Source organism: Pediculus humanus, genomic scaffold (assembly GCF_000006295.1).
Source record: "Pediculus humanus corporis 1103172107372 genomic scaffold, whole genome shotgun sequence".
Classification (NCBI taxonomy): domain Eukaryota; kingdom Metazoa; phylum Arthropoda; class Insecta; order Psocodea; family Pediculidae; genus Pediculus; species Pediculus humanus.
In genome coordinates, this window is record NW_002987000.1 from 442,573 (window position 1) to 466,928 (window position 24,356).

A 24,356-nucleotide genomic window follows, 5' to 3' on the forward strand; every position below is an offset into this window, starting at 1 on the left:
TTAAAACCGTTCGTTCGTTTTTCTGTTTAATTAAAAAGAGAGAGAGAGAGAGAGAGAATAAAAAAAGGAACAAATAAGAACCGACAAATATTTTTCTTTATCTTTTTTTTTTGTGGGGGGGGCCAAAAGGTAGAGGCGAAGGAAGGGGGTTTGTTTTTTATATCTTAATAATAATAATAACCAAATTCGAATAAATTTTTACGATCGGACTCGCGTTTCCAATAAAAAAAAAAAAGCAGAAGACAACGAACGAATCGAATATACAAAAAAAACGAAAAAAGTTTCACGATTGAAATAAGATGAAATGCCTTCGAGAATAAGTATGACAAAAACAACAACAGCAACGACAACGACAGCAACAACAACAGCAAACTTTTATTCAAGGAGTGGATCATATCGACCCTCCTTCTCCCCCTCCCCCCGCAAGTATTTTTTCTTCATCTTTTGGGATAAAAAAAAAACTTGACGTTTCAACCTTTTTACCTTTTTTTTTTCTCTAAACTTTTTTTTTCCCATTATTCTCGCGCACGTCCCCTTTTTGTTAACCCCCCTCATTTTATTTTCTACCTCTCTCTCTCTTTTTGCAAAATAAAATAAAAAAGAAAATTATATAGTTTTTTTTTTTTTTAACTGTCGGCGTAAAAGAGAGAGAGAGAAAAAAGTTTTCGACGAGATTTGATGCAACAATTTTTTTTTTTTTTATAATCTCACGGCCGTATAAAGTTTCTTTTTTATCTCTTATCATCCCCCTCCCCACCCCACACCCCTCTCACACACTCCCTCTCTTTCTCACTCTCTATGCCCTCCTTATTTCCATCCTATTTTTTTTTTCGTTATTAAATCTCATTAGATTGTTTTTTTTTCCAACCTCTTCCCCCCTCCCCCTACGTTTATCCCGGTTTTTCCGTTTCGTCTTCTTCTTCATCTTCTTCTTTCTTTCCTTCATTTCGATCGTATAACGAACAAAAAACAACAACAAAAACAACGTTAAAGAAGATTATTATTATTATTATTATTATTATTATTATTATTATTATTATTATTATTATTATTATTATTAATTTCATACAAAATCCGAAGAATGGAATAAAATTTTTTTCTCTCTCTCTCTCTTATTCTCTCTTAAAGAAAAATAATAATGATAATAAGAAGAAGAAAAATAAATAAATTTTTTTTTTTTTCAAAAATAAAAACCGTTTTTATTAAAATATAAATAATAATCATAATAATAATGATGATAATAATAATAATAATGATAATGACAATGATAATAATAATAATTTCATCGCGTTTACGTTTTATTCGTTTTTCCGCTCCTAATTCGAATCGAATCGAAAAAAAAAAGAAAAAATCTACGAAATTTCGGGTCCTTCCCCCTTCCTTCCCAACTTTCACCCCGTATCCCCGCCGCATCGTCATCATCGATATCGTTATCAACGCCGCCATTTTATCATACATAATAATTTTTAATAATAATTTTTCATTCTTCGTATTAAAAAAAAAAAAAAAAAAATTTATTTATTTATTTATTAATGCGAGAAAGTTTAACGTTTTTAAAATTAATTTTTTTTTTTCGACTATTCATTTATATGCAAATTTTTTATTTTTGCAAACTCGAAATTATTATTATAAAATAATAATAATAATGATGATAATAATGATGATAATAATGATAATAATAATAATAATAATAATAATAAACAAAATGCAAAAATTTACAAAAATAAAAAAAAAATAAAAAAAATTCGTTTTGATGTGATTATTCTATATATTTATAAAGGAAAATAATTTTATTTTTCTTCTGCTTCATTTACAAATTTTATATAAACAAAATTCATTAACAATTTTTGTTGTTCTGGGGGAAGGAGGAGAGGTGAGGAGGGAAGGGGGAAATGGTGCGAACAAATGAAAAACCTCATCCGAAATAAAAGAAAAAAGTTGATTTCGAACTTCTCTCGCCCAAAAAAAAAAAAAAAATGAAAATGATTAATGAATCGTGGAAGAAGAAGAAGAAGAAGAAGAAGGAAACCGTAAAAGTTATCAATTATTTTAAGTTTGGCGCGGGAAGGGGGAAGGGGGGGAAAAGATTCGGAAAAACATTTAACAAAAAAAAAAAAAAAACAATTAAAAACAAACGAGAAAAACGATTTATGCAAAAAAAAATTTCCCATAAAATTACAGGTCGTTTAAAATTTTCCCGGAAAATTTTTCACGTAAAATCCAATTTTCAAAAAAAAAAAAAAAATTTTCCATACTTTTTTTTTCTCTACGTGAAATAAACAAAAAAAAAACGAGGTCGGACCAACAATAACAACAACAACAACAAAAATATTTCCACTCGTTTTATATCCGGTTTTCTTTTTTCTTTTTTTTTTTTTTTTTTTGAAAAAAGGAAAAAGTTTTTGAACTAAAACGTCGAAAAAAAAAATAATAATAAAACAACCAACAACAAAAACAAACGAAGGAACAAACACGACACAATACGACCCCCGGAAAAACGTACAAGCAATTTCTTCTTCTTCTCCTGCTTTTTCTTTTTTGCTTTTTAAACTAAAAATCTCAAACAAGAGAGAGCACCAGATTTGACATAATTTAACTAATTCAAAAACAAAAATTTTTCGTACTACGAATCCGCCATTTTATTTTCCTTCCCCTCCCCCCCCAAAAAAAAAAAAAAACTTTTTGCATTTTAACAAAAAATAACTTCATAAATTATTATCATCATCATCTATTATTATTATTATTTAACTTTTATTCATAAACAAATAAATAAATTCCACGGTAAAAAAAAAACGACGTGGAATTAGATAAATTTAACACGTAACGAGAGAAAATCAGTCATTGCAAACGAATTCTAAGGTCGCGAGTCGGCTTTCGTTCGTTATTTTTTTTTTTGAATTTTACCCGTTAAACCAGACGACATATTGTTCTTATCACTCCCACTCCTCCCCTCTTCTCCTCACTCTCTTCCCGCCCAAATTCCAATCAGGGGCGTGGTTCCGTGCGCGTTCGAAGGCCGTGAGAAAATTTTTTTTTTTGATTGTTTTCCCATTAAATAAATTAAATTTAAATTTTTTTTTATAGTAAACAAAAATAGACTATAAATTATAGCCTTGAAAAGTTAAAAAAAAAAATTACCCTTAATTTAAAAAAGATCAAAGGGGGGGATGAAAAAGAGTAAAAAAAAAACTGACTAATTAAAACAAGTGAATGAGTGTGCGAGTGTGCGCGTGTTTGTTTGCTAAAAAAGTCACGGGGGGAGAGGAGGGGAGGGGTGTAGTGGAAACGACCCGTCCGTGGATTCCGATGGTTAAAAAGAAGCGAAAGCGGTTTGTTTTGTCTGTTTGTTTGCTCGTTTTGTTTGTTAGCAAAACCCAAAATGAACCTGACAAAAGCATTCAAAGAAAAGTTAAAAAAAAAATTAAATAATGATAATAATGATGATGATAATGATAATGATAATAATAATAATAATAAAAGAACAAACGAAAAGTTAAATTATTTATCTTATTAACTAACATTCTCATTCTCTTGTTTTTTTTTTAATTTTTATTATTACTCTTCTTTGTTTTGTTTTTGCCTTTTCTTTTTGACACGAGCCTACTTCCGTTTCACGCCCTTCCCCTCACCTATTATTTGGGAAAAAGACAAACAAACGATTCGCGACAAACGGAAACGAAAATGAAAAAAAAAAAATTTTTTTATTAAAAACGAATCGAACGTGTTTTATACAATACATCTCAGAATGTGGTGTAATTAAAAGAGAAAAAAATCACAAAACAAACGGAAACGGTAATAAATAAATAAATAAACAAACAAACAAATGCAATCAATCAATCAACAAACAAACAAACGTGTCGTATCACACACGCACACACGCGGGTAAAATTTATTTCAAAATGTCAAAAAAAAAAAAATCAATAAATCAATAAATTAGTTATGAACGATCTATTATGTTAATCGATATGGAATGAAAACAAAAAAAAAACTACAAACGACAAACAAACAACAACAACCACCACCTCTCTGTCCGTTTTAGTTTTTACGTTTTTATATTAAATGATTTTTTCGCACGCGCGTGTGACTTTTCTTGCCATTTTCCCTTTCGAACTAATACGTAATAAATTATCGTCTAAATTGATTGTTAAGCAAATTTTGTTTTAAAACAAACGCAAACAACAGCGAACAAACAAACAAACACTACTACTGCATAGAGAGAGAGGGAAAGAGATGGGAAGGGGAGTGGGAAAAACTTAAATTTAAAAATTTTAATTTGGTGAAAATCGAACGCGACGAAACTTTAAAAAAAAAATCATCATCATCATCATCATCATCATTATTATTATTATCGTCATCGTCGTCATCATCATCATTATTATTATTATTATTACTATTTCATTTTGCATTTTAAATATTAAAATTTATTCAGAAGTCAGTAAAAGGTTACTCAAGGTAAAAAAAAATTCTGGTTAATTTTATTTTCTGTTGATTCTTTCTTCTCTTATTAATGTTATCAACTCGAGTCGGGTTTTAAATTGTCTTATTCTAGTACCACGACGCGTGTCTTGATCTCTCAGGGGGGATTCGATTCGATTCGATTATTATTTCGAGTATAGTTATCGGACTTTTTGCAATTTGATTTTTTCATTTGATAAAATCAATTAAAAAAAAAAAAAAAAATTTTTTTTTTTTTTTTTCAAAAATTGATTTGAAATGATTGACTTTTAACGTTTTCTCCTTCCACGACTCGATCTTGTTCGTGTGATTTATAATAAAAAAAAAAAAATTTCGTAATAATGAATGACGTGGGCTGGAAGGAAAAAAAAAAAAGAAAAACCGGACAAATGAAATAAAAACAACAATCGCGTTTTTGACTTACGTCCGTCGGACAGTCGTATGTAATGACGTCATAATATCTGTCGAACCGACCCGAATCCTGATTCCAGGATTCTTAAAATACACTCACGAAAAAAAAAAAAAAAAAATTTTTTTAATCGATTTTCCAGTCTTCTTCTTCTTCCGCCCTCTCTCTCGCCTTTTCTCCCGCCCTCTTCCAACTTAAAATTTCATTTTTATAACATCATTATCATTATCATTATATTATCATTATTATTATTAAAAAAAAAATTAAAATTACTGTTAATTATTTTTTAAAAAAATGTTATTTACTGGAAACAAAAACTGAAATTTTTTTTTTCTCTTTCCTTCTTTTTTCTTACGCCCTTAAATTTCCCCCATTTCTCTATCTCTATCTCTATCTCTCTCTCACACACACACTAATTTTCTCTCTTTCCCTCCTCCTCCTCAAAAAAAAAAAAGTTTTAATTTTTTGTCTTCTTCTTCGTCCTCGTCGTCGTCGTCATAATTATCATCATCATTATCATCATCATCGTTTTTAAATTAATTATTTAATTAAATAAAAATGTTTTCGTGTCTTAATTACAATATGAAAATATTTGCATTTTTCTTCTCCTCCTAATCCTCCCCCTCCTCCTTCCCTCATCCCCTTTCTTCGTTTTTTTTTTTTTTTTAATAAATTTTCCCAATTAAATTATTTTACATCTTTTGTAATAAAAAAAATTAAAAAATAAAGGAGGGGGCGGAGAGAGGGGAGGGAAGAAAGAAAGAGAGGGAGAAAGAAGAAAGAAAGAGGGGGAAAGAGAGAGAGGGAAAAGGGATAAGAAAAATAATGAGAAAAAAAGAAAGAAAAAATGAGCATGAGAATGATAAACATGGTGATTATGATGATGATGATGACGGTGACGACGGTGACGATGATGATGATGATGGTGACGACGGTGACGATAATAATGATGATGGTGATGATGGTGATGATGAATTTGAATTAAAATTAAAAATGGAAAAAAAAATTCCAAAAAAAAAAAAAAAAAAGATTTTCTAAATAAACTTGAAACAGGTCGTAATTAATAAAACAAGTAACGCCTAATAAGCAAACGTAAAACAGGGGAAGAAAGTGGTGAAAGAAAGGGGAGAAACGGGGGAAAGAGGGGGGGCGGGAAAACACGAAAGGGAAAAGTAAATTTTTAATTTTTTTTTTTTGCTTAAAAAGAACCCAAAATTTAATTCTCGTTAATAATATTAATAATAAATATGTATAAATATATTTATAAATGAATAAATAAATAAGTAAATGAAAAACGTCAAATAATATTCAATGAAAAGCGTAGAAATTTACACGCACACCCCCACATTATACACTGGCGCGCACGACAAAACAAACAAACGAACGAATGAACAAACACAAAAAAAAGGAATTCGTACGTGTGTGTGTGTGTGTCGTCAACCTTTCATCTTTCCAAAAAACCGCAATTTATCAAAACAAACTAAGAAACGAAAAGTTTTTGAAAGGAAAAGTGATGGCGGCGAATTGAAAACGAAGGAGAGGGGAGGGGCGGTGGGGGGGCGGGAGCAGGAGGTGTAGTCATATTAAATCAAATTTCGACTCGACGATGGCCTCCGATGTCGAATTCATTCGTTACCTAATATAATTCACTCTTTAAACAAAACAACAACCGACTCTAATTTCAATCATTTTTTTTTCCGTGAGATATTTCGCATATAAAACATTCGAAAATCCAGGAAACGAACGAGCAAACAAACAAACAAACAAACAAAACAAACAAAACGAGTTTTTTTAAATAAATAAAAATATTCAATTTTTTTTTTTTTTTAATTTTTATTTTTTAACTAAGTTAAATAGAGAGAGAAAGGGAGAAAAAAGGTCGGGGGAGGCGAGAGGGGGGAGGTGGAGGGGGAAACAACACCGTCCGACCTTTCATTAAAATTTAACCTTTGACATTTTCAATTAAATTTCTTTTTTTTTAACTTGTTGCTGCTCTCTGCGAACCGTTCAACGTCAAAAACTCTTTTTTTTTTCGAAAAATTATATATATATTAATAATAAACAAACAAACAAACAAACAAAAACAAACAAAACAAACATTTTTTTAAAAAAAAAAAACCTTTACAATAATCATTTCACGTTAAAAGGTCGTTGAACTTTAAAAAAAAAATTAAAACCTTCCAGCGTTAGAAAAAAAACAAAACAAAAAAAAAATTTTTTTCTTTCTTTTTTCCCCCTCCCCTCCATTTTCACCCGCTTCCTTTCCCCTTCTTTCCACCGCTCTCCTCATCACCCTTGCCTCCGCCCCCCCCCACCGACTCCTAATCTTTAATAACTTTGGTAATTTTTTTTTTTTTTTCTTCTCCAGCAAAACAATAAAATAAAAATTGAATTTACCAGCAATAAAAAAAAATTTTTTTTTTTTTTTAATTCTGGAATAAAAATTATTAATTACAAACCCAATAATTTAATTTTTCCATTTTTTTTTCTTTCCTTTTTTCCTTTTTTTCCTTTTTTTTTAAATTTATAACATTATTATTATTATTTGTCCGGGTTTTTACAAAAAAAAAAAAAAAAAAAATGTCTGCCATAAAAAATAAATAATGTTCACGAGCTAAGGAGGGTAAGGACAAGAGGATATGGGGGGTAAGGAGAGTAAGGGAGGGAGTAAAATAATAATAAGAAAAATTGCTTAATTACTTTTGAATTACAACTTCCACCACCTCGAATTTTTCCAGATTGTTTTTCTTTTTTTTTTTTTTTTGGAAAATATTTTTTTTTTTTGACTGGAATACGAATAAACAAAATAATAATAATAATAATAATAAATTGTCAACAGGAAAAGGTTGAAAGAGGAAGTAATGGAGAAAGGAGAGAAGTTGGGAGAGGAAGAAGAGGGAAGGAGGGAAAAGAAATGCGAGAAAAAAAGGCGGGTAACGTTTGTTTTTTTTTTTCTTTTTTTTTGTCAATTATTATTATTATTATTATTTTCTCCAGGATTTTTTTTAAAAATTACGATAATTAAACACGCGAAAATTTTAATAAATAATTTTTTTTTTTTTCGTAATAAGAATATTATTAAAAATTCGGTTGTTATGAAAAAGTGGAGAAAAAAAAACTGGAGAAAAGAAAAAATATTCACGCGAATCCGCACTAAAAAAAAAAAAGTTTAGGGTGATAAAAATAAAAATTTTTTCTCCAGCGTGCGTTTACGTACGAACAAAAAGGATTAGAAAAAAAATAAAAAAAAATTTTATCAAACAATCTGGAGAAAAGAAAAGAGGAGGGGGGGAGGAGGAAAAACGAAACGAAAACACAAAGTGACGACAAAAAAAAAAAAAAATAAAAAGACGTTAACTCGCGAACTTTGAAATTTTATTATTATTATTATCATTTCTTTCTTTTTTTTTTTTTTTTTTAATGAATCCCACGGTGAAAATTTAACCTAACGAATCTTTAAAAAAGAAAAAAAAAAGGTGAATAGACGAAAGAGGAAGAGGAAGAGAAAAGAAGAAAACGAAGAGGAAAATAAAAAAAAAAAAACTTTTTTTTTTTTATCTTAAAGTGACAAAATAAAAAAAATTAGGAAAATGAAGAGAAGAAAAAGAAAATTTACGGGATGGGAAACGCGTACGGAAGGAGAGGAAGGGGTGGGGTGGTGACGGTGGAGGAGAGAAAAACGGGAAAAAATTCTTTTCATTTTTTTTTGTTTTCTCCCCACCACCGCCACCGCCACACAAAAAAATTTTTCTTTTTCACGTCGAAAATGAAAATTCTCCCTCCATCTCTCAATCTCTCCCACCCTCTCCCCCTTTTTTTTCTTTCTTCCTTTTAGATTACGACGTGAAATTATGAGGATTTATTATTATCATCATTATTATTCATTTTTTTCCTTTTCTTCCCTCCCTCCCTTTCTTCCCTTTGTTTTTTTTTCACATTCGTTGACCTCTTCGAAAAAAAAATTTGAATTTAAATTGTTTAAACGGTTTTTTAATAAACATCAAAGACTTCAAACCGAAATTGCGACGATGATAATAATAATGATAATAATAATAATAATAATAATGATAATGATGATGATGATGATAATAATACAAAAACTTTTTAATAATTTTTAGTGAAGTCAAAAAAAAAAAAAAAATTTCAAATTTTTACGTTATATCGCAGAACAAAAAAAACTCGTTATCACAACGTTTAACTTTCCCCCTCTCTTCCCACCACCATCTTTTTTTTCGTTTACCCCTCCCACTTACGCTTTCCCCTCCCCGAATCCTCCTAATTGTGATAAAATATCCGTTTAATTCAAGAAGGGGAGGAGAGAGAGAGGGAAAAAAAATTAATGTAATATTTTTAACGAAAAATATCTTTCGCTAAATAATAAAATTAATAATAATAATAATAATGATGATAATGATGATAATAATAATAACACGCGAAACGATGGATAAAAATTAGTTTTAGAAGGAAAGTCACGATTTTGCGGATTTCATAAATGCGACTGTGATATGAGAGAAAAAAAAAAAAAAAAAGAAAACCAAGAACGAAACTTTCCCAAAAACTCATATTAAATAACTTATATATTATATGAAAACCGTGTTAACAACGTTCGTTAAACAACCAAGAGCTGGAAGAGAGGAGGAAGAGGGGGAAGGGGGAAGAAGAAAATGTGACGAAAAGAGCGAAAAAAAAATATGCGAGAGGAAAGGAAAAGTCGATGAAAATTCTCAGAAATACACACACATACACGCAAAACACGCATAAATGCACGCACGCGAAAAAAAAAAGAAAGAAAAACAGACGCAGAGAGAGTGAGAGAGAGATAGTCAGATAAGGGAACAGTAAGAGAAAAATAGAGAGAGAGAGAGAGAGTTCTCTCGCTCTTGTTTTTATTTTAATTTAACCTTTTAAAAGTTTTTTTTAACTCAAAGTGCGTTTTTTTTTCCAGCATCGATTACGCAAGTATTTTCGACTTTTCCAAAAATCATTAGAAAATTTTTTTTACGGAAAATTTTTTACACCCTTCCCTTCTCCTTCCCTTCCCCTCCCCTACCCTCTCACTATTCCGATCGTATAAGTACAAAATGATTTCGAAAAAAAAAAAAAATAATCGAAAATTCTAGAAAAAAAATTTTTTTTTCTCTTTTATTTTTAATATCATTTCTTTTTTTTTTTTTGGGAGTCTGGAGGAAAGAAGAGGAAGAAGAGGAAGAGGGGAAGAAAGAAAGAGGGATAGAGGGGGGGAGGGAAGCAGAAACAAAATAAAAATAAAAATTTTTCCAGAATGAAAAAAAAAAAAAAAAAAAAAATTTATAACAATTTTCCCTTGGAAAAAAAAAAAAAAAAAAAAAAATAGAAAATAAAATGAAAAAATATTTCATCTTGACTTTAACCTCTTTTATTTTTCCCCCTCCTTCCCGCTCCTCTTCTTACTTTTTCCCTCCCTCGTCCTCATTCTCGTTCATTCATCTTTTGATACCACCTACCACCACCTGCCGCAACACATAATTTCATCTTTTCAAAGCCTCTCCTTTTATTGATTGATGGCCGAATTATTATTATTATTACAAGAGGTTTTCTTGTTCATAACTTCCACTATTACTATATTTCACATGAGAGAAATTGACGTGTGATAGAAATCGTAAGGAGAATGCGGAAAGAAAGAGTGAGAGAGAGAAGAGAGAAAGAGTGAGAAAGAAAGAGAGAGAAAAAATTTTCTTTTCGATTTTCGAAAAGTGGTAAGGAGAGAGAGAGAGAGAGAGAGAGATGAAAAGACATCAATAGGACACCTTATTATTATTATTTTTGCTTTTAATCATGGCAAATTTCACGCATTTTCCGTGGAGTTTTCCAGCAATCATTCCAGACCTCTACCCGATTTTAAAAAATATTCCGCCGTTCGCAAAATGTTACGAATAATTTGGACCGTTCTTTATTATTATCATTATCATTATCATTATCATTATTATTATTACTATTATTATTGTCGTCTTCATTGTTTTTATTTTTATTTTTTTCCAGTTCTTAAAATTCTAAATTCATTTTTTCGGTGTAATGAAAACAATGAATTATATAAGGTTTAAACATGAAACGTTTACGGAATTCGTAATGACAAAAAAAAAAAAAAAAAAAAAAAAAACGAAGCCAAAAAAATAATTTCCCCCTCGCTTTAACCCGACCTTTAAAAGGGTGGGGGAAGGGGTAGAAAGAGGGGGGGAGGGAAAGGGAATAAAAACGATGGAAAATAATAATAATAATAATATTAAAAGAACAAAAAAAAAAAAAATTTTTTTTTTTTTTCCAAGCGTCAAAATACGTTTTGATTCCTTTCCAACAACCCCCTCTCACACTACCCCCCCACTACTCTTTACTTATAAATTTCATTTTCAACTTTCCAGAAGGGGAGTTATTTTTCCAGAAGGGGGGAAGGGGAGGGGTGGAGACTTTCACACCGTAACTTAATTAAAGATTTTTTCACGTACAAATCGTGGGATCCCACACGCCCAAAATTAAAAATAAAAACTCGAAAAAAAAAATTTTTTTTTTTTTTTATTTAATAATATTCAAATGCAAAAAAGAAAAAAAAGAGGGAAAAACTTTTTTTTTTCCAGCGGAATTTTTCCCGTTTCCCCCTCTCCTCTCCCTCCCTCTCCCCTCCATCTTTCCTTCTCCAGGAAAAAAAAAATATGGTAAAATCTCATTTTAAAAAAAAAACGATGACGTAACGTGAGAAATAAAATAATAATAAACGCTCGAATTTTTTTTTTTTTTTTTAAACGATTTCGATCGAATCAACCTGGAAAATTTTAAACGAACCTGGAAAAGTAAAAAAAAAAAAAAAATTAAAAAGAAAAAAGTATCCTTTTGCTTGTGAAAAACTTGACTCGTTTTTTTTTTCTGCTGCTGCTCCTGCTGCTGCTGGAAAAGTGTCACTTCAAACGATTGAAATTCGACCTTTTATATAAAAAAAAAAAAAAGGTTTTATACTCTTCCAACAACAACCTTTTCCTCGTCGTGTACTCCGGAAAAAAGGCAAAATAAATAAACGAAAACCTTTTCATTATTTTCATTACATACGCACGAAAAAAATGATGATGATGATGATAATAAATAACATTCCAAACTAAGGGGAAACGTAACAAAAAAAAAAAAAAAATTTATTTAAATTTTTCATAATTATTTCCAAAACGTAAACGCGCCCTCCCTTATTTGTAATTCAGACTTTCTAATTAAAAAACAATACTACGAACAATTATTATCATTATTATTATCATTATTATTATTATTATTATTATTACGTAATGGCAATTATTTAATTTCATCCGGTGAAAAGTTTGCGTGACGATTATTAAATAATGACAATTGGTGTGCGTGCGTGTGTGTGTGTGTGTGTGCGTGGGCGGAAACAAATTCAATTCTTTTTTTCTTTTAAGTAAATTTGCCATTAAATCCTTCATACGCTACTGATTATATCAATCTTTCATTTTCCTACCCCTCCTCCTCCCCGCACACCACTCTCAACCCTTCGGGGAGGAAAAAAAAAGAAAAAAAAATCGACTGCATTTAATGCACGCTTAAAAAAAAAATTTTTTTTTCCAACACGAAAACCATCATGATTGAAACTGGAAATTTTCTTTCTCTCTCACTCACTCACTCTCTCCCTCTCTCTCTCTCTCTCTCTATTAAGTTTCAGGCTCGAAAAGGCGGAAAAAAAACGGTAATGAAATAAGGATACTCTCCTCCCCTTGATAAAAATTATAATTTTAAATTTATTTCAATTTTTTTTTTTTTTTTTTTTTTTTTTTTACGTGACGACAACAACCGACGACATTAAGGAAACAACCGAAAAGAGAAAGAGAGAGAGAGAGGTAAAAAAAAAAATTACGTATTTATTAAAAGTCTTAAACGGACCCCCCTTCCTCCCCTTTTAACAAACAACAACGATTTATAACGGTCGTATTCGATTTTTACGTCGTGTGTTTTTTCTTATTACGTTATTTTTACAGGTACGCGAAATGTGGCATTCGAAAAACTGTGTTGTTATTGTTATTATTATTATTATTATTATTACTATTATTATTATTATTATTACTCCGTCGTAACGGTTGGTAAATAAAAATTACTTTTTCGATCGTAATTAATTTAATGGAAAGTAAAAAAAAAAAAAAAAAAGAAAAAAATTATTATGCGCGACACGAATATTACGTAACGATACTATTAATAATAATAATAATAATAATAATAATAATAATAATAATAATAATAATAAATACGATTATGATAAATTTCGTACGTTATTTAATTGTTTCTTTCTCTTTCTCTTTCTCTCTCTCTCTCTTTCTTTCTCTTTTTTTTTTTTTTCTAACTAGTACAATTTAATTTTTTTTTTTTTGAATAAAGAGAAAAAGAGAGAAAGAGAGAGAGAGAGAGAGAGAGATGACGAAAATTTTATTTTACTTTCCCTACGCTTTAAAATTCTTTCCAAAAAAAAAAAAGTCACGACGATGTCGTGTCGTCTGCTGGTGGTATAAAAAAAAAAAAAAAACAAAAAAAAAACCGTTACACGTTTTCGAAAATTTTCCACGCATAAATGTACGCGTTTGTTCTATCCTTCCACCCCACATTTTAAATGTATGACCACTTTTTTCCCCTTTCTGTTGTCTCTCCGTCGTTTCTCTCTCTCTCTCTCTCTCCCTTTTTTCACTGTCGCTTTTCTTTTTTGAAATAAAATTAAAATTCACAAAAGGATTCGACACTGACAATCATGTTCACGTGTGACGGAAACGTGGTGGGATTTTACGAGAAAGAAAAAAAAAAGAAAAAAAATGAACGACAGTTGAAAACAATGACTTTGAATAAAACAAACAAACGACAAAGCCACGAACCGTGGCGCAAACAACAAACACTGGAAAATCTTCGAAATATTCGCGAATGAATGAATAAATGAAAAAATTCTATCCCATACTATCAATGCCATTTTACTTATTCCGCCACTGAAAATTTCAAGCTAAGTTAATAAATAACCAAAAGGGAAAATATTTGGTAATGACATCTATTAAGGTACGAAATTTGTAAAAAAAAAAAAATATTTTTCGGGGGGCGGAGGAAGAAGGGAGATGGAGGAAGTGAGGGAGGGAGGAGGATACAGAAAATCTTTTCTCACCTTTATTTTCTTTTTTCATTCATTCTTTTCTTTCTCTCTCTCTCTCTCTCTTTCTTATCTTTACACCACGACTAAATATTGTTTGTAATTTTTTTTTTTGCTGCCGTTTATATTATTAATATCATTATTATTTTACATTTTGCAAAAGAGATATCGATTTTTTGCTGTCGTTTATCGAACCGACGACATCCTCGGCATTACATACAGCTGAAATTTTTTTTTTTTTTTTTTTTTTAGAATTTTCAGTTTTGAAACTTTTTAAGGTAACGTCGACAACCTCAGCACGAACCTTCACCTCAAAAAAAAAATTGTTTATGAAAAAAAAATTTAAACGAGTCCCCTTTCCCTCCCTTCTTTCCTACCCCCCTCCCCCAGGGGTAAAAGTTCAAACGACAGAAACCAGGAAATTAAGACAGTAAAGAAAGAAAGAAAGAAAGAAAGAAAGAAGGAAAAAAAAACTTTTTAATGTTTTTTCTTTCTTTTCTTTTCTTTTCTTTTCTTTTCTTTCGAAAAAAAAAAAAAACTGAAATTCTTGCGTTTTACGGTAAAATTTATGAGATAAATAATAATAATAATAAAAATGATAATAATAATGATAATAATAATATTTCAAAGATAGCATTTTCGAGGTTTCTCTGCAGGAGACAACAGCATCTTTTAACAACAGCCAACTAACTAACCATTTTAGTTATTTTTTTTTCTTATTTTCTTTCTTCCTCGTTTCTTACCTTCTCACTCCCCCTTTTCCTATTCCCTCTCCCTCCCTTCTCCCTCTTCGTCTTTATTTTCTCTTCTCATTTAAAAAAAAAAAATTATTTATTAATTTTTCATGTAAATAAATTCCTCGTATGAAATTTTTATTATTAATAAATAATAATAATGATAATAATAAACCGTTCGCGTTTTGGATTCGCTTTCGTTTCGTTTCGTCTTTTCCTCCTCGTATCAAATATTAACAAAACAATATACAAACAAGAGGAAAAACAAACAACAAACAACCAATTTAACAACCATTTGTGTTTTACATTTTAAATACGTCACTTATAAATGCGTTTTTTTTTTTCCTTTTTTCCCTTCGACTTTGAAACGTTTGAAAATTAATGACACGAATTGATAAAACAAAATGGATTCCCCCCCAGTAAATCTTAAAGAATGACAGAAATAAGGAAAAACGATAAAAATGTTTTTCACACGACAGACAATATCACTTTGATGAGGTTATAAATGATTAAAAAAAATGTAAACACGATTGGGGGAGAAGAAAGAAAGAGAACCGAACACGTCGGGATCTTTAGAATAATTTTTTTTTAAACCCTCCGCTCCCCCCACCTCCCGCGAAATCCTCACGTTTAAAACGGATGACATCACGTCAATACAATTTTTTTTAAAAAAAAAAAAGGTTGTAGAAATTTCCAGAATGATAAGCAGAAACAAAAACGAGGATAAAATAATAATAATAATAAAAATTTGAGGAGGAAGTGGGGAGGGGAGGAAATGATGAATAAGTGTAATTATCTACGTTTTAAAGATAATAAAAAAAATTTTTTTGTCGATCTTTCTTCTCAACCTTTTCTCTCTCTCTCACCCTCAACCTTTTCTCTCTCTTTCTTTCTTTCTTTCTCTCTCTCTCCCTCCCTCCCTCCCTCCCTCCCTTCTCCCTCTTTCTCTCTCTTTCCACCCACTCAATTTCTTATAATTTTAATTCGAGAAAATCAAAAAAAAAAAAATTTTCCCCTCCAATTTTGACCTCAAACGACGACGACGACGACACTTTTTATAAAAATTTTTTCTTTCTTTTTTTACAACCCCCCTCCGCTCTTCCCACTCCACCCCCCCAATCCTCGGTATCCCCCTTACCAAAAAAGAAAAAAATAAAAATAAAATAAAAATAAAAAAATGAAAAAGCAATCGAGAGTTGAAATTTCCCGAGGGTCCAAGTTTTGAAAGGACGATCTGTTCGTTCAATGTTTAAAAACTTTAAATTTTTATTTTTTTATTTTTAAATTTTCGAAAAAATTTCCCCCCCCCCGCCCCCATATCTCCACGCCCACCTCCCTTTTTCCTTTTCCCCACTCTCTCCCCTTCCGCTTCACAATTTACTTCTTATTCCTTTAACCCTATTCTTTTCCTTTTTTCTCTCTCTCTCTTTCTCTTTCGATGGAGATATCGATAAAAACGTTTTTCTTTTTTTCTTCTCCCCCCCCCCTCGAACGTCAACAAAGAAAAAAGAAATAATAATAATAATAATAATAATAATAAACCAAAAGGGTAATGAGCCGAATTAAACAAAAACCGTAAATTTTAAATAAATAATAATAATAATGATGATAATGATGATAACGAACTGCGAAACGTCATTAAATATATTAAAAATTAACAATTTTTTTTTTTATTATAATAAGAATCATTTAAATAATAATAATAATAATAATAATAATAATAATAATAATAATAATAATAATAATAATAATAATAATAATAATGATAACAAAAAGCGCGGGAAAAGAGAGAAAAGCAAATAAATTAAATAAAAACTCGACTCGGCTCGTTTGTTTTCATCATTTCCTTTTTTTTCCTTTTTTCCTTTTTCTTTTTTCCTTTTTTCCTTTTCCCCCTTTAAAAAGGTTACACGTCAATCTTATGACGTTTTTTTTTTTTTTTTTAATTTATGACGTAATTTAATAATTTGTATAAAAAAAAAATAAATAAATAAATAAAATTAAATAAAAAAACAATTCATTATTTTTTCTCGTTAAATTAATGACTTCGCATTTAGATTATAAATAATAATAATGATGATAATGATAATAATAATAATGATAATAATACGTAATTAAGTAAATGACAAAGCGCGTTTGCTTGTTTTTATTTTTTTTTATTTTTTTATTTTTTGCTTTAATAAACGCAAAAAAAATTTTTTTTTTTTTTTTTTGATTAATTCTCGTTTTCCTTCTCGTTTCCAAGGGCAAAAATTTTTTAAAAACCGGAAATGAATATCGACACGAATGATAATAATAATGATTGTCGTATTACGATGACAACCCAACGTCACCTCAATTTGCTAACCTTTTCGTATTATTATTATTATTATTTATCAAAGAAATAATATCGGAATAAGTGCATGTTGTCGTATCAATAAGAAGGGGGCCGAAATAATAATGATGACGATAACAACGCCGGAGAACAAACGAAAATGACTATGACGATAATAATAATAACATATCGATTTTTTTTTATCAAACGGAAATGAAACGTTTTTAATGAAAATCCGAAAAATTTTTTTTTATTTTTTTACCGATATCCCGTCTTTTTTCTCCTTGACCCGAAAATAAATTATATAATAATAATAATAATAATAAAAGTTTGTCGTTTGTAGGTTACGAACTTTAGTAAAAAAAAAAAAAAAACAAACAAACGAACCGGAAAGAGCGAGAAAGAAATATTGTCGGAAAAACGGATAAAAAATTTCGTACTAATCAATAAAATATAATAAATTTTCCTTTTTTTTTTTTCGAAAAACGGAAGTTCACTTCCGGTTTGGAGAAAAAAAAATTAAAAAAAACGCGATGACGATTCATGGAAAAAAAAAAATTGACGCGTAAGAATAAATGGGAATATAAAACGTAGAAAAAAAAAAATTTGCTGCCGTTCATGCCGCTGCTGTTGCTGCTGCGGCTGCTGCTGTTGCTGCAGCATCATCACGTAAAATTTAGTATTTTATTTAAATTTTGATATTTGCTTTGAATATTAAACCATTCGAACCGAAAAAAAAAAAAAAAAAAGTACTTTAACGCCAATCAATGAGTGGAGTTTTCGTATCACACATAATGATGGCAATAAAAATAAAAATTTGAATTTTTTTTTTTTTTTGAAAAACGAAGGCTTTCACTCGACTCGTAACGGTTTTTTTTTTTTATAAGATACAAATTATAGAGACTGCCAAAAACAAAATTCATGGATTTTCCCATTTTTTTTTTTTTTTGTTTTATATTCGCCATATTGCCACCAACCACCACGTGTTTATCACGCACGTGACATCAATTCCTTTTTTTCTTTTTCCCTTTCTACTCCCTTTTCCGCCTACGGAAAATTTCAAAAAATTACATAAAACGTTAACGATATTATCGATTAAATAAATAAGCTTCCCTTTTGATTGATTGAATAGGAGAGGAGGGGAGGGGGGAAACCGTTAAATTTTAAATTTTTTCCGCTTCCGGCGTCGAAATTTTAAAAAAATATGAGAGAGCGAACGTGAATGGAAAAATTATTATTATTGTTAAAAAAAAAAAAATTCAAATATCGAAACAGACTCGAATCGATCGATCGATTGATCGAGAGTGAAAAATTACGGAAATCATCCACAAGTTTTTTTTTTCTTTTCCCGCCAAATTTATTGTTTTTAACTGGAGAAAAAAAAAATAATAATAATCATAATAATAATAATGATAATAATGATAACCGATAATTTATTACGTTCTGTAGCAACAACCGAAAATCATCGATCGACGTGATGTGCAACGTGTTAGATGTACAAACGAATGACAACGTGACGTTTTTTTTCTTTTCCCCTCCCTTCCCCCCTTCCCACCCCCCATCACACATCATTCTTCCCATTATTTCAAACGTCGTCTTTATTATCATCATCATCATCATCGATCGAAAAAAAAAAAATTGTGCATCGGCCATGAGAAAATTATGTCAAGTAAAGTAGGACAAATTTAAATTGCTTTCGAAACGGAGGAGAAAAAAAAAAAAAATTCTCTTTGTTATTTGTTATTTTTTTTTTCGCTGTGCGTTTTTGCAGCAGACGACTCCATTACGCCTTTTTTTTTTTTCTTTTGGCCCCGATAAAAAATCGAAATATTTTTTTTTAATCAATAGGGGAGCAAGAATTGGGGAGAAAGAGAGGGGGGAGAAATCTCAAATTAATCACGGCGGGACACGTAGTCGATTTGATATGAAATGCAAAGCAACAAATTCCACAAAATCCCGTCAATCAATCAATCAATCAATCAATCAATCAATCTTATTCATTTTTTTTTCTTTTAATCGAGGGCAAAATAATTTTTTTTTCTAATTCGAAACGTCTTATCAATCGTAATTAAATAAATAAATAAATAATAATGATGATAATAATAATGGGGAAAACGTGAAAATTTTTTTATTTTAATTAATCTTCTCTTTACGCTTTTATCATAATTTCCACCACCACCACCACCATTTTCCACCCTCCACGACTCAAATTTCAATAAATCGATTAAAAATTTATTATTAATAATAATAATAATAATAATAATTTATTGAAATTTGAAAGACTTTGGACGAGAATATAAATATTTACTCTTTTGTAAATTAATTCTAAAAACGGTTACGCATTTTTTTTTTTTTTTTTGAAATCTGGAATGTTGGCCAAGAAAACCAAATAAGTGAAGTGAAAGTGACCCGCGAGAACTCAAAAAAAAAAATTTAAAATTATAACTCAATCGCAATTCTTTTCAATTTTTATAAATTTTTTTTTGACGTAATTTTCATCACAATTAAATATCGACATTTTTCTTTTTTTTTTTTTACTTTAAATGAATTTGAAAGTGTGTGTGTGAGAGAGAGAGAGAGAGACAGAATAAGAAATTGAAAACTCTGGAAAAACGAATTTCCCTACGCGAATATTCAATTACTAAAAAAATAATCAACGATCATCAATTTTTAAATTCGTTAAATTTTTTTATTTAAAAAAAAATGGCGGGAAAAAATAAAAAATTTTCAAATTTTAAAAAGGAGCACGCGCGTAAAAAATAAATACGCGTGAATACAAATGTTATTGACCTTTAGAAAGAGAAAGAGAAAGAGAGAGAGAGAAATACTAAAATTTTTTTTTTTTTTTTTTTTTGGCTAAATTTAAATAAAATTAATAAAAATATTTTATTTAACTCACGGGGTATATATACCTGATACCGTATTAAAATGGCGGAGATTGAGAGAGAGAGAGAGAGAGAGGAACGATTAGACAAAGAAAGAAAAAAAAAATTTTTTTTAATTTTTTTTCATTCGTGCGAACGTGGTTAAAAATCGAACGCGCGTGTTCCCATCGGACATTTTTTTGCCTTATCGTTTCCAAAAACGAACAAACAACAACAACAACATTTGTACGGGGGTTATTTTGTTAAATAAGAGGATTTAAAACAATGGTTAAATGGGGGATGAAGGGTGTGGGGGGGTAAAGGGAAATTATTGTTACTGCGGTCGTGGTAAAAAAAAAAAAAAAAACCGGTTGACCGTTGAGGACGTTAAAAAACCCCAGAGTAAAATAAGAGAGAGAGAGAAAACCAATAAGCATTTTTTTTTTTTTTTCGTTTGCTCTTCATTTTCTCTTTGGTCTTTCAAAAACAAACAAACAAACGGAAAAAAATCAACGTACATGATTTTGTCAGGGGGTGCAAATCGAATTCTTCCATTTTCTTTTTTTTTTCCGATATCATCATTATCATCATACATCATCAAAACCGTTATCGTAAATCATTTTCGTAAAAAAAAAAAAAAAAAAAAGACATTTCGAAAACGACAAATCCAAAATTTCCCTCCCTCCCTTCCTCTCTCCCCGTTTCCGGTGTTGAAATTCGACAATCAATAAAAGGCAGATTTCAATAATAAATTTTAAAATCGTGAAATTTCAAGATCAGACGGCAAAGGAAAACGCAAACATTGAAAAAATAAAAAAATTTTTATCATTATTATTATTATTTTTTATCCTGTTTGTCTGTTTTGCTACTCGCCATTCACACCCCCGCCACCACCACCATCCCCCCACCTATTACGCTTCGCATTAAAAAAAAAAGGGAAAATACCTTTCCCAGAAACGATTTTTCATAATTAAATTTAAGTCACGGGCAAAATTTAGGGAAAAAAAAATTTTTTTAAATAAATAAATAAATAATAATAATAATAATAATAATAATAATAATAATAATAATAATGATAATAATAATAATAATAACAAAAAAAAGTAAAAAACAGGAGATTTTTTTCTACGGTTAAACAAAAAACATATGGAAAGTAAAAAACTCTGGAGAAATAAAATAAAAGGATTTTAAAAAAACCGGTGCCAAAATAATGTTGGAAATTATTATTATTATCATTATTATTATTTTTTTTCCAGATTTTTTTTTTTTTCATTTTATGGACAATTAATTTAGTCCACGGTATGTTTTTTTTTGAGGGGAGAGGGGGAAGAAAATTAAATAAAAATCCTTTAAAAAAATTATCTACCTAATTTTTTTTTTTTTTTTTTTTTTTTTTTGATCGTTTGTTAAGAGAATTCGGTGGCGGTGGCGGTGGTGATGGTGGGGGGGGGGGTGAAAGCGAAACAAACAAAAAAAAGGACACGTTAAAAAACTTTGACATTAAATGGTCGAAACAGTCAACAAACATTCCGGCAGGAAAACACGTAAAATCCAAACGCAACCCACCAATAACGTTCTTTGAATTTATTATTATTATTTATCATTATTAAATCCAAATCGAACGGGAACGTTCGAAAAAAAAAACCGAACGTTTCCTTCCTGTTCCTCTTTTTTTTTTAACTTGCGGCAAAATTTTATTTATTTGTTTAATTTTTCCATTTGTTTGTTTGTTCGTTAAAAAAAAAAAAAAAAAAAACATTAATTTAATTTTTTTTTTTTTTTTAACCGCAATTAAAAAAAAAATTTTTTTTTTTGTTTCATTTCATTTTACCCCCTCCCTTCCCCTCGTTTAATTTTTTTTTTTTTAATTGCATGACAAAAATTTTCCTTTGATCATTACGAAAAAAAAAGTAAAACCGCAACAGCAACAGGTTGTTGTTCGAAAAAAAAAAAAAAAAAACGCAACGCAACGCAACCGAACGGTCCCCCAAGGTATTTAATTAAATAAAATTAAATGCATGACCGTAAAAAAAATCGAATCGAATCGAACGTTTGTGTAATAAAAAAAAAATGCCAAAAAAATTTATTATTATTATCATTATCATTATCATTATCATCATCATCATCATCATCATCAACATTATTATTATTATTATTATTATTATCATTATTATCATAACCGTTTCATTTTTTTTTGTTTAAATTGAATTTAAAAATTTTTTTTGCGTTTTTTTTATTTATTACGATTTTAAAAATTTCTTTTAAATGTATTTCCTTTATACGCCCCTGTTTTCTTTTTCTTTTTTTTTTTTTTTTTGCTTCTTACGATCGATATATCGAATAATCGATATCTCATTACGTAAACAGTTTTTTTTTTTCAGGTATAAAAAAACCATTAGGAATAAAACTCATCAAAAAAAAATTTCCAAAAAAAAAAAAAAAAGCCGGAAAAAAACGGGGAAAAATAGAAAAGAAAAGAAAAGAAACCGAAGGGGGAAAATGAGGAGGGAGGGAGAGAGAGAGAGATGTAAGAGCGGAAAAGTGGGGGAAAAGTTTATTTTTTTTAAAAAAAAAAAAAAAGAAAACATTCAAAAGAAATAAAAAGAGTTTATATGACTCGAAGCTGAAAATATCTTGTACGAAAAAAAAAAAAAAAAAGACAACGACGACAACAGCAACAGTAACGACGACAGCAATGGCAACGACAAAAAAAAAACAAAATGGCTTTTGTTAAGGTGAAAAGAATAAGAATATTTTTTTTTTCTTTCGATCTTTTTTCACTGACGTGGAACTAGATGATCGCGACTCTCGCGAAAGAAAAATAAAAGTTATTATAAATTTCGACGTACGAATATTACGATTATCATTATTATTATTTTCTTTCTTATTTGCTTCATCCCTCTCGATATTATTATTATTATTAATCATACTTTTAATTTTTCATACTTATAAATCACCGTAATTAATTATAATAATAATAATAATAATAATAATATTTCTTTTTAAAAAAAAAATTTTTTTTTAATCGGGTAATAAATATTACGAGATAAAAAAAAGAAAAATTTTTTTTCTCTCTCTCTCTTTCTCTTCTTTTTTATTACTTTTTAATTTTCCGATAATATTAAAAAGAGAAAGAGAGAAAGGGAGAGAAAAAGAAACGGGAAAGAAGAAGAAGAAGAAGATGAAAAAGAGGAGTCATTAAAAGTTCGATTCTTATTATTATTATTATTATGCCTTCTTAACGGTTAATAAAAAAAAAAAAAAGTAAAATTTATTTCCCTCTCTTAAATAAATCGTAATTTTTACCCATTTTTACGCGGCGTAAAAATAGAAAGAAAAAAAAAACGTGGAAGAAGACAGATAACAAACGCAACAGAGAGAAGAAGAAGAAAAAAAAAAACTATTTATCCTCTGCCACTTTTTTTGTTTCAAATCTCTCTTTCCCAACGCTTATAGCGATTGATTAATTAATCGAAAAATAAATTCTACGAAAAAAAAAAAAAATCGTGGTTTTAGAAACGAACAATGACGTAATATTGACTGCGTCAACAACAACAAATTTAATTCTCGTTTACAATTAATTATCATTATTATTATTTCACCATAAAAAATTAAATCAAATTAAAAAAAAAAAATTAAATTTTCGTGGAATTAAATTTTAATTTTCTTTTTAAAATTATTACACGATCACGTGACGTTTAAAAACCGTTAAAAAAAAAAAAAGTACCCCTACCGATACAAACGTGACCTTATCAATGTTACCTTATCACCCGATCAATTAATAATAATAATAATAGTAACAAACTTACCTTTCCGAGATTAACGAATCCATGTCTACTCGCGATTTCGTCAGCATCCGTTTTACCACTTGGAATATGGACGGCAAACTGATTTTGATAATATGTCGATTGTTTACCGGTGACTCCGCAACTGCTGCTGCACCACAATATCCCGATAAAAATAATATTTAAAAAATAACTACTACTAAAACATACCACCATTTTAATTTAATTATTTATTTATTTATTTTTTTTTTCGATATTTAAACCGTTTTCAATTATTATTATTATTAAAATTTGTTATTAATTTATTTATTAAACTTTTTTTTAAACTACTTATTCACGAAAACAACAAACAAAACGACAACACAAAAAACAAAACAAAACAATTACGATATTATTTTATTATTTCACTATTCCTATAAAATATATTTATGTGGATTATAATTCATTTCCTTTTTTATTTATACCGACGTGTAAATAGAAAAAAAAAAAAATTATTTACGTAAGCGTTCGTGCGTTCGTACGTATAAGTATTAGTGTAATTTAAAACCGTTCCGTATTAATTATTATTATTATTATTATTATTATTATTATTTATTTCGTGTCTTCTTAATGTTACTATTTTGATTTTGGATTTACGATAAATTCTTGAT

The 24,356-nt window shown here is 29.1% G+C and overlaps 3 protein-coding genes across 3 annotated transcripts; all 3 read right to left on the minus strand.

Annotated features, from left to right (window-relative positions):
* Positions 1 to 13,629: 13,629 nt before the first annotated feature.
* On the minus strand, positions 13,630 to 14,707 carry Phum_PHUM018990 (uncharacterized protein; the record flags this gene model as incomplete). The annotated part of the gene is made up of 3 exons (XM_002422804.1): positions 13,630 to 13,775; positions 14,280 to 14,319; positions 14,705 to 14,707. The coding sequence occupies 3 exons, from the start codon at positions 14,705 to 14,707 to the stop codon at positions 13,630 to 13,632; spliced, it is 189 nt and encodes a 62-aa protein (XP_002422849.1).
* A 4,614-nt stretch (positions 14,708 to 19,321) lies between these two features.
* Phum_PHUM019000 (uncharacterized protein) lies at positions 19,322 to 20,516 on the minus strand (the record flags this gene model as incomplete). The annotated part of the gene is made up of 2 exons (XM_002422805.1): positions 19,322 to 19,475; positions 20,440 to 20,516. 2 exons carry the CDS (start codon positions 20,514 to 20,516, stop codon positions 19,322 to 19,324), a joined length of 231 nt encoding a protein of 76 aa, XP_002422850.1.
* A 2,872-nt stretch (positions 20,517 to 23,388) lies between these two features.
* On the minus strand, positions 23,389 to 23,922 carry Phum_PHUM019010 (uncharacterized protein; the record flags this gene model as incomplete). The annotated part of the gene is made up of 2 exons (XM_002422806.1): positions 23,389 to 23,406; positions 23,731 to 23,922. The coding sequence occupies 2 exons, from the start codon at positions 23,920 to 23,922 to the stop codon at positions 23,389 to 23,391; spliced, it is 210 nt and encodes a 69-aa protein (XP_002422851.1).
* Positions 23,923 to 24,356: the final 434 nt, after the last annotated feature.